Genomic DNA, 16,438 nt, shown 5'->3' with positions numbered 1-16,438 from the left:
GACCCATTTCTCAAAGTAAGAGAGAGTGAGCCTGGGACCAGCAGGCCTGCGCCTGAGGGACTGTGGTGCCAGGATCTCCCTACAAGCTGCAAATCTGTCAGCAGAGCATACAGAGGTTGCTGCAAGTCCTGTGGTGTGCTTTCAGCTCACAGAAGAGGGTGATGGGGATGTCAGGGAGAGAAGAGCAGAGTGACAGATACATGGCCTGGCTGTGTGGTGTGTTGGGGGTGGAGTGCAGACAGCATGTCTATGTTTCCACATGTCCATTTGGGCATGGAAACAAGAGGTGCAGACCTGGCCACATGCATTCTGGTCCCAGGGTCCTCCATGCCACACACACACACACACACACACACACACGCACACTCCATGTCTCCCCACGCACACTCCATGCCCCCCCCACAGACTCCATGCCCCTCACCCCCCACACACAGCCAACAGCCCCAACACCCAATCACAGCGCAACTTTATTCAGCCACATCATCATTATGCTGGGTCCTGCCCTTCCTTGCCATCCTGGTTGCCATTTGTCCGTGGTCTATGTCTCAGGGTTCTAGGACCCCAGCAGGATGGGGGTTCCCAGAGTCAGGCTGGGCAAGGGAGCCTTGTGCCCACAGTCCACCAGCCAGGCTCAGCTGCAGCCCCCCACGCCTTTGATGAGGTTGGCTGCCTCAGGGATCTGGCGGAAGAGGTTGCGGAGGGTGTCTAGCTCCTGGGTGAGCTGCTCCACACGGCTGCGGAGGCGCTCGTTCTCTGCCATGTACTCCAGCACCTTCTGCTGCGTCTCCAGGATGCGCCTCTTGGCCTTGTCCCGGCTCTTGCGCACGGCGATGTTGTTGCGCTCCCGCCTCAGCCGGTACTCCAGACTGTCTTTGTTCACCGCCTTCTTGCCCTTGTGTAAGGGACCAGCTGGGGATGGCGCCTTCAGGATGGGGCTGCAGGGGGGTGCGGCGGTGGCCAAAGGGGCCTGGAGGGGAAGGCACAGAGACACAGAGAGGTGAGGGCTGGCCAGGAGGCAGAGTGGAGGCGGGGTGGGAATCTCCGCAGCCAGGGCACGTTTGCTACATCCGAGGAAAACAGGACTCAGAGCCAGCTCCTGTCTCTCAGGTCAAAACCATCATCGCCCTGCTTGTAAGAGGTAGTAACTCAGATGCACAGGGTCCTCTGCTTGAGACCAAAACTCCCTTTCATGTTCTCTTTTCTCTCTTTCTTTCTTTTTCTCTTTCTCTCTCTCTCTTTCTTTTTCTTTCTCTCTCTCTCTTTCTCTTTCACTCTCTCTTTCTTTCCTTCTTTCTTTCTTTCCCTCTTTCTTTCTTTTCTTGTAAAGATAGAGTCTTGCTATGTTGCCCAGGCTGGTCTCCAACTCCTGGCCTTAAGCAGCCCTCCTGCTTTGGCCTCCCAAAGCGCTGGGATTACAGGCATGAGCCACCGCACCCAGCCAATGTTCTCACACTTGCTGAGGACACTTTCCCTCAATCTGTCTTGAATCTCCTGTTCTATGGCCAGCAGACATTTCTTACAGAAGCAGGCGGCGGAGAAGCAAGAGGAGGGGGCATGGTAAGCAGCAGAGAGGCTGACGATGGGGCAGGGGTGCCTGAGATCAAGGTAGGTCAGCTTGCCACAGGGGCTTTGGGACATAGTGGGGTTCAGGGTGGCACCAAGCCCAGACTTAGCAGCGTGAGCAGGGGCACAGGGTCCGTCCACAGCAGTCTCTCCAGCCCCGGGCAGGAGGGAGGAGGGCTGGCCCGCTCTTACCTTGAGAATGCGCAGAGGCTGGCCGGGTGCTCCCAGGGTTGGGGGCAGGTGCATGGCTGTCTGCCCACAGTGTGCCACTTGGTACTGCAGGGGATTGTAACTGCCTCGGCTGGCGGCTCGGCTGCCCTCAGGCCCCCGGGGCTCCTCCTTCACCGCCACTGCCCTGGGGTCGTAGCTCCCTGGGCTGCTGTAGATGCCAGGCCCCAGCGCCTTCCTGTCTGGGCTGAAGGTATGTGGGGGGTAGGCAAAGGGCCGAGGGTCAGGCGGCAGGTAGTGGGGGAAGGCAGGGGTTCCGGGGCCCTTGAGGCCTCTGGCCTCAGGCGCTGGCTTCACGGCAAAGAGATCGGAGAGAAGCTGTTCTTCCCCAGACTCGATGTAGGCGGAGAGGTCAATGGAGGCCTCATGCTCACACATGTCCCCCAGCTCCCCGGGCCCGGCTCGGCCCCCTGAGAACTCAAGTGGCTGCTGGCCACCCCGGGGCTCACACTCGTAGTAGGTCCCGTGGGACATGGCCGGCCCGCCCCCTTGGCTCCCCGCCCCCGCCTGCTCTCGAGGCACCCCTTGGGGTGCTTGGGCTGCCCTCTCTCTACCTCCTCCTGCCCTGGGCCTGCCCTCTCTCTACCTCCTGCCCTAGACCTGCCCTCTGCAGTCTCCTGTCACCCACTCCTGTGTGGCCTCTCTCCACCCTCTGCTCTGCTTTCTTTTCCTTCCTCTGTAGTCAATGCCTCTCTTCTCTTCCCTTTTTTCCCCTCTCTCTCCTTGGGGTGACTCAGGGAGGGGCAGGACACACCCTAGAGGGAGAGATGTCAGCCTTAGAGAAAGGTGACTCCTGGTCTGTTCCACAGTTGGGGACACTCCTTGGTCAGGGTCCAAGCCAGGGTTCTGGAGATGCCCGAAGCTGATGCTTCCCAGGGGACTCCAAATCCTTGCTGAGGGCAACACCCTACTCTGAGCGTCCTCCTCCCTCTAACTTCGATAAAGTTCTGTGCAGAGGAGTTTCCAAGTTAGAGTGAAGAGAGAAAGCCCTCTTCCAGTGCCGACCCCCAGATGGGTCTCAGCTCCTCCCTCGACACGTCTTCCTCTGGGTCTCCCCCGCTGCTGGGCTCCACCTACCCGCAAGAGACAGTTTCTTTTGTAGCCCCACCTCCAGATCATTCTCTGGGTGTGGGCCAGGGGCTGTTTTTTGAGGGGTCTAGGGAGCAGTGACAGGTCCTAGGAACAAGCCATGCATGGGAGGCTGTGTGGTGCTCCAGAGTATGCTCATTTGCTTGGTTTTTGCAGTGGCTGTGCAGTAGCCCAAACATTCGTGTTTCCAGCCCTGGCTACCTCTAGCCACCTGGCACAGTCCCTAACTCCCTGGGCTTGGCTGAAGCACCTGGTCAGGACTTGGGCCTTGCACCCCAGACCCAGGCAGGCTGCTGCCCTCGGAACAGACAGCCGTAATCCTCTGGTGGCTCTAGCACTTCTCTCTTCCAGCTGCTCTATGCTGCAAGAGGCTCAGGCTGGCGCTTTGCCCCTCACCCTGGGCCTGAGGCTCTGCCTCTGGTTTCCTGTACCCTGAGCTGCAGGGCTGAGGAGCTTGCTGCAGCTCGTTTGCTGTCTTTCCTTTTGCATGGCCACTCTCTGACCTCCAGTGTGTGTCTCTTGGGTCTACTTCCTCTTGTGAGGTTTGAGAAGCCTCTTATGTCATCACCTCTTCCTGGGGCTCTGTTTTAGGGTCTCCAGGAGAAGCCCATGGCTCCCTCTCTGCAATTCTTGGTTCTGTGCTGGCTCCCCTCTTCCCTTTTCTCTTTCCTGTGGGAACTCCCCGCTACCTCCTTTCAGAGACACCTGCTGTGGCCCTGCTTTTACCTATTGAATTTCATCTCCCAAAGGGATTGTAGGTCCAGTGGGAAAAAAAAAAAAGGACACATAGAAATGTGTTACTGGCTTTTTAAAAAAATATTTTTATTTGAGATGGAGTCTCGCTCTGTCACATAGGCTGGAGTGCAATGGCACGATTTCGGCTCACTGCAACCTCTGCCTCCCGGGTTCAAACGATTCTCCTGCCTCAGCCTCCCAAGAAGCTGGGATTACAAGCACGTGCCACCACATCTGGCTAATTTTTGTATTTTTAGTAGAGATGGGGTTTCACCATGTTGGCCAGGCTGGTCTTGAACACCTGACCTTGTGATCTGCTCACCTCAGCCTCCCAAAGTCCTGGGATCACAGGCGTGAGCCACCATACCCGGCAGTTTCTGGCTGTTTTATGACCAGCAAGTGCTATGGGTGCCCCAGGGGGGCCAGAAGTTTTCGTAAGTTGGGACCAACAAGGGCTGGGTCACTGTGAGTGGGGCACAGTGGGACAACTGCAGAGAGGATATGTGTGGCATTGGACATTAAAATATTAAAAATGTGTATTCTGGTTAGCATATTCCTTCCATCCTTCCTACCCCCACAACTATCCCAGATGCTCTCTGCATGACTTGAGACGTGGCCAGATATGCTTTCTCTGAAAGCACAAAGACCTGGTGTGGGGAGGCCTGTGTGCATCCCAGAGACGGATCTCAGGAATTAGGGGGGATTTCTCCATTTCAAAGCTGAGCTCTCAGTTTGGTGGCAGCACTTCTGTTGACCACCAGGTGGCAATATTGGCCCCAAAATTTTGGACTTGGAGGGTAGCTGAGGTCCAGACTCAGGTGGACAGCAGAGGGCAGCCTCTGCAAGCTGCTGCCAGGCATCTGGAAGGAAGAAGAGGAAACATGGCTGGGATGGGGGCTTGCAGTGCAGTTAGAAGGAGAATGGGCAGCCTGGGTCCAGGGCCTTGTCTCCATGAGGAGAAATTCTGTCCCTTCCCCTACTTTGAAATTATGATAATGAATAGGCCTTGTGCTTTCTGATAAATTAATGCTGTTTCAATCCTCGAACATACACTTTTTCATGCTCTTTCCCTGTGAGTTATGCAGGAAGGTAGGCAAGGCAGACAATATTTTTATTCCTGCTCTATAAACAAGGAAAGCAAGCATGAGAGGCTGAGCTGCTCAAGGTCATCCAAGGAGGATGCCTGGTTCATCTCTGGCTGAAGGGATGGGAAGGGGCTGCTGTGTGACTCAGAGAACCACCCTGGCCCTCATTTGGCCACCATGGGGACAGGGGAGTCTGCATCAGTAGCTTAGTGAACTGGGCACAGGAGAAAGAGAGGTATGCAAATAGAGCCGCAGGAAATGAGAAAGTCAGCAGCTTCAGCCATGGTGAGATGAATCTCTGCCCTGGCCTCCAGGCTAGTGCTGACGTTGCTGGCACGCTGACCTCAGTGTTTCCCAGTAACAGGGGTTTGGCTGGGGCAGGGAGGCCTTTGGATATCAGGGCAGGGTAGGGGAGCTCTGGACAGGAAGAGGAGGTGTTGGAAGGGCAGTGCCAGTCAGCAGCTGGGGGATTCTTGCTCAGGAGAGGAAAAGAAGCCCTCTCCCAGGTCAGCAGGATCATTTTTCCTTTGCCACTGCAGTTACTACCTGTTTGGATGAACTAAATGATGCATGTTTGTTATCTCAATGACTTTGTAACAGGCCTCCTTCCAGGGCCACCCCCTTGGTGAAGCAGGACTTTCTCAGTAGGAAGGTAGGAGCATGGCTGTGAAGGGTTAGAGAGAACTGGGCTCAAACGTGGCCTCTGTCACTGGCCAGCTCCCTGAGTCTGGGCAAGTTACTTAATCTTTCTTGCGAAGTGGCAGCAGTAATACCTCCTTCATAGGATTAATGAAATTGTGAATAAGATAATGTATATCATGCAACTGGGCTCAGTAAATGTGGACTCTCTTTCTCTTCCTCTGGCCTCTCATTGTGGTTTTATCTGTGTCTCCTAAACAGACGCTACCTGGTGTCTGGTGGGATGCGTCAGTTTGATTTGCATTTTTGAGCACGTGGGTACTAAGCACTGCACAGGGTCTGGGGATGTGTTAGTTTAGCCCTTGCTAGTAGGGCTCACAGCCCAGCAGGAAGGCCTACAGGCAGTGGTCCCAACGCGGCATGGGTGGTCCGTGGAGCCAGGAAGCGCACACATTTGTGTGTCGTGCAGACTCTTAGCTTCGTTCCTCTGGCAACTATTTGCTCTTTGAGGGTAGGGTCACATCTTTTGGACCTCTTCAACTATAATAACCATATTTCCTGAATTAAAATGAAGGACAGGCAGATTGACACACTTGAATATACTTACGGAGACAATGGAAGAAAATATTTGAAGTCTGTGCTGACTTAGAAAAATCAGGAAAAAAATTTGCTATTTCCACAGCATATAACAAAGTCTTTGACAGAATGGTCACAAAAAGGTTTGTTGTGTGACCACATTAATAAATGAATACAGAAGCAGCTACAATTTCAGTGACTTCCAGAATGTTCCCAAATTCGATGAAGTCAGAGCATGTGAAATTCCTAGCATGAAAGTAACTTAGGACAGGAAACGCCTGGGTTAAACGTAAATGCTTGTTGCTGGGGAGGAGCCCCACATTTGCCCATTTGACCAGGTTGAAAAGATCAGCAGGTGTCACAGAAAGAGAGGGTGGTCCTGAGCGACAAGTGCCTCCATGGAGCGAGAAGGGGTGTGGACAGGACTTGCTCACATGGGGCGACAAGGAGGAGCCTGGGGCAGTCCAGGGAGAGGAAAGGTGTGTGTGCTGGGGAAGTGGGGCCCAAAGAGCAGATGTGAGGCTGGGAAAGACCGGCCTTTGCCTTTTGGGATAACCTAAAGTTGAAAGATTGAGGAACTGTTTGAGATTAGGTCCAACTCTCAATCTGTCTCAAAATGCTAAGCGAGTGAGGCGACTTGCCCAAGGACACAAAGCAGTTTAGTGACCAGCCTCCCAGCTGGGCGTCCCTGTTGAATGGCGAGCTTCCAGCCTGTCTGGAGCAGGGGTGTTGGCGCCAGGCCAGGACCAGGAGTGGCGGCATCTTGCCTGCCTGTGTCCTCACAGTGTTCCAGATGGTGAAGGGTGATGTCTCAACACCGCTGCCCTCCACCACCCCCTTCCCCCCGCCCTGCCCTATATCTGTCAGCAGTGCTGGCTCTGCAACGATGCTGTCCCAGGACACGCGGCCAGGAGGGCAGCCCATAAAGACAGGGACACAAAACAAGGACTGGGGCTAATCCCATCAACTTCCTCTAGCAGTTAGCCCCAAACGCCAGGAAGTACTTTTACTTACCTTAATGACTTCCTCCTTTTTCCCTGTCCTAGCCCAATAGTCCTCCTAGGCTTCCTCCTAGAGCTAACTCTTCTTCTCAGATGGCTCTGCCCAGCTGAGTGAACCCAGCCTTATGTCCCAGGCCTTCCCATCGAGCTCCTTGGACCTGACTGTCTCCACAGACTTGGCTCAGACTGTGCTGGTGTGAGAAGCCTTTGCTGACCAGGCTCTGGGAGGACATCTGCCTTTGCCTCCCTCAGCTCGGCTGGGTGCTGTCTCTTCCTGGCCCACGTTCCCACCCTGGGCAGAGTTGAGTTCTTCCCAGTTAGTCTGCAGGTTGTCAGTCTGGTGCACAGAGCAGGAACTCAGTAACACTTCGTGACTCCAAGAAGGAACAAGAAAGTGTTGTTAAATAAAAAATTACCGAAGGCCATGGTTTCGGTCTAAGCTCCTGCCGTACGCCCCCACAGACCAAACTTCCCACGCTAAAGTTCCACATCACCAAATCTAAACTAAGTTGTTATCTGACCTTCCTAGAAATCAGGAGAAAAACATAACAACAGCCAGTTAAAACAGGCCAGCTTCAATATTCAATGGGCATGATAATGAAGTTTACTCTTCTGTAATCTTTACACAAAACGAGGTAGCCTGAAGAATCCTGATGTTAACTGATCAGTTATTTTTCTATTGTTCTGTCTCTCTGTCCCCACCTTGTAAGAAAAGTAACTTGGTTTTGTTTTTGAGGCAGGGGCTTGCTCTTCCGCCCAGGCTGGAGTACAGTAGCGCAATCATGGCTCACTGCAGCCTCGACCTCCCAGGCTCAACCCATCCTCCTTCTGGCCTCAGCCTCCCAAGTAGCTGGGGTTGCAGGCACATAGCACCATGCCCAGCTTTTTTTTTTTTTTTTTTTTTTTTTTAAATACAGACGAGGTCTTGCTATGTTGCCCAGGCTGGTCTCAAACTCCTGGGCTCAAGAGATCCTCCCTCCTCGGCCTCCCAAAGTGCTGGGATTACAGGAGTGAGCCAGTGCACCCAGCCAAGAAAAGCAACTTTGAAAAGTGACTAACCAGCTTCCTTCAGCCCTTCCCCGTCTGTAAAGCCAACCTCTTCTGCTCAGCTCTTTGGAACATGGATTCTATTTCATGGAAGGAAGTGTTGCCTGATTCCAGAATTACAGCAAACAACTGAGATCTGTAAATCTGTTGTCTTTTGATGTTGTTTTTGGTTTAGAATGTGAGTCCCTAGGATAGCTAGAAGCTATGGAGAGCTTTTAGGACTGTCATTCTGGAAGGAACCTGGCAAGATCTCCTAAGAGGAAATGCCTGGTGACTCTGTCTCAAAAGGCCACTTAATCATCAACACCACCAACTTCATTTCCATTTTAAATTTTATTACATCAAAAGAAAAAAACAACCTCTCCACAAAACAAATCTCTAAAACCTACACCAAGCAAAAGAAATTATCATCAAGGTTCTAATTCCACCCCGCAAAAACAACCTTACATTAAAAAATCCGAAAGAAATAGAAATACCAGCTTCAAAAATATTTTTCCAAAAAGTAAGGCATCAACTTTACAAAAAAATAATAATTGAAGGAGGGGAGGAAGTTGGAGGAATGAGAAGAGAGGGAACAAGAAGATGGTCCCCTGACCCTCCAGGGCCAGCCCTAGCCTGCCGGGCACATACTCTGAAGGGGTCACAACTCAGACCAAACTCGGCATCTCACCAACTATGGGGTGGGCAAGCTGGGCGGGGAAGCTGGGAGACAGCACCCGGGCCAGGAAGGGCGCCTGTGTATTCCAGTTTAAGCAGACAGCATTGGGGGTTGGGGAGAGAATCGAGTTTTGTGATAAAAGGATCCTAAGTGCTTAGTGCAGCAGGAGTGGATGGGGAGGCTGCAGGGCCCACAGCAAACTCCATGGCCTTCCTTGGGAGCTCAGGAAAAGGTCAGAAGCCGCCTGCCACAGAGGAGGGCCTTTTCTGAGGACCTCCAGAGTGGGCTCCCTGCTGTCACTGCCCTGTCATCCTGCTCCTGAGACCTGCAAAGAGGGAGGGGCTATTGGAGTTGGGGACTGATGGGAGAGGAACTGGCTTTTAGCCAACGCTCTCCCAGGGTATGGAATGGGTACCTCTGGGGAGGGGCAAGCGCCCTTCCTCCCAAGGAAGGCATTTAATATCAGATCTGTCTTGAGGGTTAGAAATAGGGGAGTATTTTTAGGCCCAGTTCTTGGATGGGAGGTGACTTAAGGCTGATTTGGCTCCGATCTCAGGCCTGAAGGGCTTGGGGATCCTTCACACCCGGTCCTGAGCCAAGGCCCAGAGAGGAAAAGGACATGGTGGGGACGGCGGTGCTGGTTGTGCGGGTGTGCAGGGCATGGCCGCAGGGATAGCAGGTGACTGCTCCTTCCCCGGGTGGGCGGGGAGTTGGAGTTGCTGAGTTGCTTCATCATGAGAGATATGCCCACTACACTAAAAATCAGAAGTCTTTCTGGCCTCTAGAAGCTTTGGCATCATGTTGGGGGCAGTATGCAGGAGGCAGGGGCAGGGGCAGGGCTGGGTTTCTGCAATCTGAGCCTTTCTTAATATGTTCCTCAACCAGCCTGGCTCGGGTCTGGCAGGGCCGTTCTTCTCCTTGGTCCTTAGCTCTGGGAGGTGGTGTCCCGAGGGGAAGCGAACTCTGGACAGGGAGCCCAGGCTGGGGTGGGTGCAGGTATGATGGGGAGGGGCAGGACAGAGGGCAGAGGGAAACATCCCCTTGGATTTTGGGTCCCTGGTGAACAGAGTGTCTTGGGTCTCTCCAGCAGACCCCTTGATGGGGACAGAATTGCTTGAGCCTGTCCCTCCCCAAAGCAGCCCCTGTGGCCGCCTCTCCTTTCTGAAGGGGGCCTCCCTGGGAAGACAGGCAGTAATGAGCTCCGGTTCCTGATGAGGCAGCTGAGGGCGCGGCCCGGAGGGAGGTCCTGCAGGCCATCCTTGGCATCTCCCCTCTCCTCCTGCAGCTGGGATCGTGAGCTGCACTGGGTGGGGCCTAGGACATGGGCCCTGGGGTGAGAGGCTGGTTCTTTGGGTACGAATGTCAGTTTTTGTTTATAGTTTCTTACCACTCACACCCAGGTCCTACCACTGCCTGATGAAAGTAGAGAAAGGGGTGTGTGTATACTCATGTGTGTTGGGGGGACCCAGGCAGGGAGGTAGGATGGAAGCGGGAGGAAGGAGGGAGTAGCCAGCTGAGGGATGGTGGTCCTCAGGACTGGGGCTGCCCCCCCACGTCCTTGTCCTTGTGGGGAGTGGGTTGGTATATGGGCTGCTGCTGCTCCTCCATGTCCTCATGAGTCTCCTCTGTCTCTGAGCCACTCTCTGCCTCGGGGTACACGACCACACACATCTTCTGGCTCACCAGGGTTAGCAGCTCTGTGGGAGGAGATCACACAGAAACCAGGCCAATGCTGAGCATCCCACCAACCCGGCCAAACAGCCCTGGCCCTTCCCAGCTTTCCCGCCCCAGATTCTGCCTCCTCAGAGCAGTCAGTGCCTTGAGGGGAATCCTTGCCACCTGGTCTGCCTCTTGCATCTTCTATCAGCTGCTCTTTCCTCATGAAGGCCCCAGTCTTCCACCTTCCCTGTGCCCACTGACCCCCAAGTCCAGAGTCTCCGCTGGTCTCCACCCAGCCTGGAGCAGCTCTCAGGATGGCTGACAGGTTGCCTATTTTATTTAAAAATTTGTAATAATAGAGGTGGGTTCTTGCGATATTGCTCAGGCTGGTCTCAAGTGATCCTCTGTCTCAGCCTCCCAGAGTGTTGGGATTACAGGCGTGAGCCACTGTGCCCAGCCCAGGTTGCCAATTCTTGCAGGTCTAAGGTCTGTGTAGAAATGCCAGCTGTTCTCCTCCCTAAGTGGTCTCTGGGAAAAGGCATCTGCTTCCCCTGCTCTGGGCTTCTCCAGAGCTCTGTGGACTGAGGAGAAGGCGAGCCTAGGCCTCCTGACCCTGGAGGCTCCCCTGCCCCATCACTGACCACTGTATTCCAGACCAGGAAGCCCTCAAGCCAGCCAGGGCCTCCAACAACTCACCAATGAAGTCACTGAAGCACTTGGGCTTGTGTTGCCAGTAAACACCGAGGAAATAGACAGGCACTCCTGTCAGCATGATGGCCAGGCCAATGCCACACACCACAGGCTCCGACCAGAGGCTGAAGACCAGCAGGAAGGCCCAGAACAGCAAGTAGATGATGGGGAACAGCAGGTTGATCTGTGGAGCAGAGGCATGAGGCATGTGAATGGTGTAGGCCCCGTGGCCCCCAGGACTAGGGACTGGGGCATTCTCTCTCTTCTTCACCCACAGAGACACATCCTCAAGGGAAAAGGCTGGACTTCCTTCAGCTCTGTGGCTCCCACACCCATCCCTGATAGGGCAGGGGCTATATCAACAAATGTTGATGAACATGGGTGGTCAGACGGGAAGAGGATGGGGAGGGGCTAACGAGGAAAGGATCCTCCTTGCCCATGTCCTCGCTCCCGAGTGTGATTAGACAAGGTCTCATCATGCATGTCATGTGCCCGGGGCAGCCAGAGAAGCCCATAGAGATGGAGAAGCTTGCTGGTACAGGGTGTGTATCTGCTGAGGTCCTAGGGTGGAGGGGAGGTGTAGCAATGCACAAGGTGCAGGGAGGAGACGATCCAAGTCACTCAGGCTCCCTGCTCCTCACCCACTTCTATGCAGGGCCCTTATGTGGGCAGAGCATGGCAAATGCCAGCCCCTTATGGGCCACATGTTGGGAGTTCCTGAGAGTCTCCTCTTCATGGCTCCAGGGGCAGTCCTGATTTGGCTGCTTTCTCTTCCTTGTCTTCCTCACTGAGAAGAGATGTATGTGATGGGGACATGGGGTTATTCTACCTCCTCTTCCCTCTAGCAGGTTTTCTAAGAGTGAGAGTAGAAAATGGCGGTGGAAATGCCAGTGAGGAACTGACAGATTTAGAGAGCCTTTGATTTTTCAGCTGGAAGAATCTAGAAGCATCTAGTCACTGTTTCTACAATAGGATTGTTCAAATAGCTCCAGAGTACACTCTATTCTTCTAATTTGTAGAACTCATAATGCTTTAACATGTCTTGTTCTATGCAATCCCACTAATTCCTATCATAGAGTTATATCTTGTAGCAATATTAGGTTCACTGAGCACCCTACTATGTGTAGGACTGTGGGAGTTTAAAAAGGGAAGATCATGGAAGGTTGCAGTGGACTGGAAAACTTCATTGAAGAGGAAGTACTTGAGGCCCATTTGGAAAACGATTAAATTTAGATGGGCAGATGGGAAGAGGAAACTTATTCTGGGATGGAGACGTAGCACAGAGTGAACCCAGCTATCTGGAGGGACAGGGAAGAAGTGCTGGGGAGGTAAGAGAGCTTGAAAAATCAGCTGGAGTTTAAGGCTTAGACTGGTAGGAAACAAAGGAATGACATGATGAAAGTAACATTTGTTCTGACTTATTCCCCAGCTGCAGTCTGCTCTGGTCTCATCCCCAGTGGAGAATGGAAATTGTGGTCCCATTCACACATGGCCCTTGCTTCCCAAAGGATCTGCTACCATCTGAGATGATGGTATGTGGTCAGCAGCTAAGAACAGAGGTGATTTAAAAATCTGAGCTGCAGCTAGAACCACAGAGGAAGGGGAGTGGACCCCAAAGGGAGGTTCTCTCACCTTGATGGGGCGGGGGATATCAGGCTTCTTCCAGCGAAGGACTATCTGTCCAGCAACCGTGACCCCATAGAAGAGGTAGTTGATGAAGCCCACATAATTGATGAGTGTGTACATGTCACTGGTGACCAGCATCAGCAGGGTGGAGATGCACTGGGGAAGTGGGAGGAGCTCATCAGTGATCAGAAAGATATTCAGAGACTGGTATTATAGATTAGGGGCTGTCCCCCAGCCTCCAGGCAGACGATGCCATTGTATAATGGATGCTTCGAAATGGAGACTTTACAACCTCCCCTAGTAACTCAGGATGTTACAACACCTTTATTGCTAGGAAGTTCTTATTACAGGGGTGATAATCCAAATATTTAACCACTGGTATGGTACAGGCACTAACCAATCAGAATGGATACTGGCCATAAGCAGCCAGACTGGCCACACTGGTATTACCTGGCTCGGCGTCAGCCCCCATCTCATTTTTATAGCTCAAGCAAACTTCATTTTTTAAAATCCCTTAGGGAAGATTGTTAACAGCAGATTAAGGCTTTATTCTTGCCCTCATCCTTTTCTCCTGGCTGAGTCATCTATTTTTCTTCCTTCCTTTTCTTTATTAATTTCAAAACTGGTTACATAGCACTTAGTGTGTGCCAGGTCCCTATTTTTTTAGCATTCTGCAAAGATTAACTCATTTAACCCTCATAACATCCCTATGAGGTTTTCTTGACAGAGTCCATTTTCCAATTTCAAAATCATCCCTGTGGCTCTCCTGGAACCACGCTTCTCCCTTCTGATAACTTGTGAAGGTCAACAACAGATTCTGTTCTCCTGTGAAAGCCGAGAGTTAAAATAATCGAGATGGTTCTTGTGGCCTCTGCCTTCTACTGCACCAATAGCTCTAACTGGAAAAAAAAAAAAAGTGTGTGTCCCACTGGGAGTACTGTCTTCTCCAGCCACCTTCCACAACCAGCCAGGCAAGGTGACCTTCATCCTGCATCTGCACATTCTGCAATTCCCCCAATGCTGCACAATGCTCTTGACCCCCAAGAGCTCTGTTATTTTCATTTCTAACTGCTTTGCCAGTGGACCAAAGTCATTTTTAGTGTTTTATTCAGGGTCCAGAAGGAAAATAAAAATAACTTAAAAGACTATGGGGACAAGTCTTTGTTCCTTCCTTTAGCTCTGTCTAAATGATTCTACTCTGGGGACATTTTACTCCCATCTCTTTCCTGTCCCAAGTTTCCTTTTCACAATTTTCAGTTTATCAGTCTTCCTCTGTGACTTTTATTATTTGGTGGACCCTTAACACTAAGTTCATTTCGGTGATGCTTGTCAAGAGACTGGCAGGCTGCCCTGAAGCTTGATGGGGAGAGTGGGTGCATGCAGGGACCAGCCAGGAGCAGAGGCCAGTGCCACAACCCTGCAGTAATAGGTGTTAGGACAGTCAAGGGAGACATATTTTTTTGAGGCTGTTGAATCCTGAGGTAGTCAGTTCAGTCTGACCCAAAAGGATGGGAGAACAGAAATAAGTCAGCCCAAGAGCCTTTGGTGTTTCAAGACTCAGGATCTTCCCTTGCTATATCTCTTGATATTAACAAAGCTGATGAGTATCATTTGCCAGATCATCTAGATCCAGTGAGACCTAGCAGGAGACTGGAAGGGTAACAGGGGTGTATGTGAAAAGCATGAACTCCCAGCTTAGACTAGGCACGAAGAGAGGGAGGTGTGTGGACAGTTACAGCAGGAAGGGCCCTTACTGTGAAAAGCAGGGCTGGGATTGGGGTGCAGCGCTTCACGTGGATCATGGCCAACACACTGGGAAGGTGGCCCTCTCGGGCTCCAGCGAAGAACAGCCTGGCAGGGAGAAAAGCAGATCAGCCTGGGATAACCCATGGACCACCAAGCCTGAGCTCCTTCATCCATGCCTACCTTCTGCCCACACAGGGGCATCCCCCCTCAACCAGGCACCTGCCTTCACATGCATACTTTCCACCCCACCAGTCACAGAACCTGTGTGACAAATGCAGGTGCAGGCAAACCAGAGGCAGCCAGTGGAAAAGTGGATGAACCCCGGTTATGTGAGCCCCTGAATGTGGTACGAGTGGCTCAGGGTTACTGATGATTGTACTGTCACTTAGTAGGGTGCTCCCAATGCCCAGAAGGCTGCAGGAGCAGCCTCTGTCTGCTGCCTAAAGTCTTCATCTCTTTAAAAGCATTCCTCACATCCTCAAAGGATGCAGATTCTCCGATACACTCAGACTGAACCGCATATGGAAAGCTTTAAAAACACTCTTATCCTGCTCAAAGAGTAGTTGTCTCTGTGGGAGCAGGGAATTGGTGGTGGAAATGTTCTATATCTTGCTTTGGGTAGTGGTTACATGGCTGTCTACAATTGTGAAAATTCATCAAACTGAAGTCAGGTGCAGTGGCACACACTTATATGTCCAGCTATTTGGGAGGCTGAAGTAGGAGGATTGCTTGAGCCCAGGAATTCAAAGCCAGCCTGGGCAACATAGTGAGACTCTGGCTCTAAAAAACAACAATAAAAAACAAAAACGAACAAACACAAGTAAAAATATCCCTAGAAAACTCATCAAAATGAACGTTTATGATCTGTTTTTTTTTTTTTTTTTTTTGAGATGGAGTTTTGCTCCTGTTGCCCAGGCTGGAGTGCAATGGCACGATCTTGGCTCACCGCAACCTCCGCCTTCTGGGTTCAAGCGATTCTTCTGCCTCAGCCTCTGAAAAAGCTGGGATTACAGGCATGCGCCACAACACCCAGCTAATTTTGTATTTTTAGTAGAGACAGGGTTTCTCCATGTTGGTCATGCTGGTCTTGAACTCCCGACCTCCAGTAATCTGCCCTCCTTGGCCTCCCAAAGTGTTGGGATTACAGGCATGAGCCACCACACCCGGCCTATAATCTGCTTTTTTTCAAAAAATAGAGGCAGGGTCTTGTCATGTTGCCCAGGCTGGTCTCAAACTTCTGGGCTCTAATGATCCTCCCACCTTGGGTTCCCAAACTGTTGGGATGACAGGCATAAGCTACCATACCCAGCCTGCATGTTTTATGGTATGTAAATTGTACTTAAAGTTTATATCTTGTCTTGTGGGATTGAGTTAAAAAAATTTATATCTTGGCTGGGCATGGTATCTAACAGCTGTAATCCCAGCACTTTGGCAGGCTGAGGCGGGAGAATCATTTGAGCCCGGAAGTTCGAGCCTGGGCAAAATAGCAAGACCCTTGTCTCTACAAAAAATAAAAATAAAAAAAATTAGCCAAGCATGGTGGCGTGTGCCTGTTGTTCTAGTTACTCAGGAGGCTGAGGTGGCAGGATCATGTGAGCCTGGGCTACTGAGGCAGCAGTGAGCTGTGACTGTGCCACTGCACTCCATCCTAGGCGACAGGGTGAAAACCTGTGTCAAAAAAAAAAAAAAAAAAAAAAGAAAAAGAAAAAACATGGAAATGTCCTAAGTGCCTAAAAATAGGAGGTTGATTAAATAAATTTGGCATAAAATTGAATGTTATGGGCTGGGCATGGTGGCTCACGCCTGTAATCCCAGCACTATGGGAGGCTGAAGTGGCCAGATCACCTGAGGTCAGGAGTTCGAGATCATGGCCAACATGGAGAAACCCCATCTCTACTAAAAATACAAAAATTAGCCAGATGTGGTGGCAGATGCCTGTAATCCAGGTGCTTGGGAGGCTGAGGTAGGAGAATCACCTGAACCTGGGAGGTGGTGGTTGCAGTGAGTTGAGATCATGCCACTGCACTCCAGCTTGGATGACAGAGTGAAACCCTGTCTCAAAAAAAAGGAACATTATGTAGTCACAATGTTTTTGA

The 16,438-nt window shown here is 51.7% G+C and overlaps 2 protein-coding genes across 4 annotated transcripts in view; both read right to left on the bottom strand.

Moving 5' to 3' along the window:
• Nucleotides 1-449: 449 nt before the first annotated feature.
• Nucleotides 450-2,577, bottom strand: CEBPE (CCAAT enhancer binding protein epsilon). Its single transcript, XM_012466944.2, has 2 exons — nucleotides 1,756-2,577; nucleotides 450-967 (listed from the first exon to the last, which is right to left on the bottom strand). The coding sequence occupies exons 1-2, from the start codon at nucleotides 2,263-2,265 to the stop codon at nucleotides 632-634; spliced, it is 846 nt and encodes a 281-aa protein (XP_012322367.1). The 5' UTR covers nucleotides 2,266-2,577; the 3' UTR covers nucleotides 450-631.
• Nucleotides 2,578-8,277: 5,700 nt separating this feature from the next.
• Nucleotides 8,278-16,438, bottom strand: part of SLC7A8 (solute carrier family 7 member 8) — a 58,894-nt gene continuing 50,733 nt past the window's right edge. For all 3 annotated transcript variants that reach the window (XM_012466912.2, XM_012466904.3, XM_012466921.2), the window contains 4 exons: nucleotides 14,351-14,447; nucleotides 12,603-12,752; nucleotides 10,977-11,154; nucleotides 8,278-10,318 (listed from right to left, as the gene is read on the bottom strand). In XM_012466912.2, coding sequence (XP_012322335.1) covers nucleotides 10,152-10,318; nucleotides 10,977-11,154; nucleotides 12,603-12,752; nucleotides 14,351-14,447 — 592 coding nt within the window. In that variant the 3' untranslated portion in view covers nucleotides 8,278-10,151. The remainder of the gene's footprint in view (nucleotides 10,319-10,976; nucleotides 11,155-12,602; nucleotides 12,753-14,350; nucleotides 14,448-16,438) is intronic.

This window comes from Aotus nancymaae, unplaced genomic scaffold (genome assembly GCF_030222135.1).
Source record: "Aotus nancymaae isolate 86718 unplaced genomic scaffold, 86718_ANA_hifiasm-v0.15.2.pri h1tg000011l, whole genome shotgun sequence".
Lineage (NCBI taxonomy): Eukaryota > Metazoa > Chordata > Mammalia > Primates > Aotidae > Aotus > Aotus nancymaae.
This window is presented reverse-complemented; position numbering and strand designations above follow the sequence as displayed.

Coding starts and splice junctions, on each gene's coding strand:
- CEBPE (XM_012466944.2), bottom strand. CDS start 2,265: ATGTCCCACGGGACCTACTACGAGTGTGAGCCCCGGGGTGGCCAGCAG. Junction 968..1,755: donor AGCCTCTGCGCATTCTCAAG/GTAAGAGCGGGC, acceptor CTTCCCCTCCAG/GCCCCTTTGGCCACCGCCGC.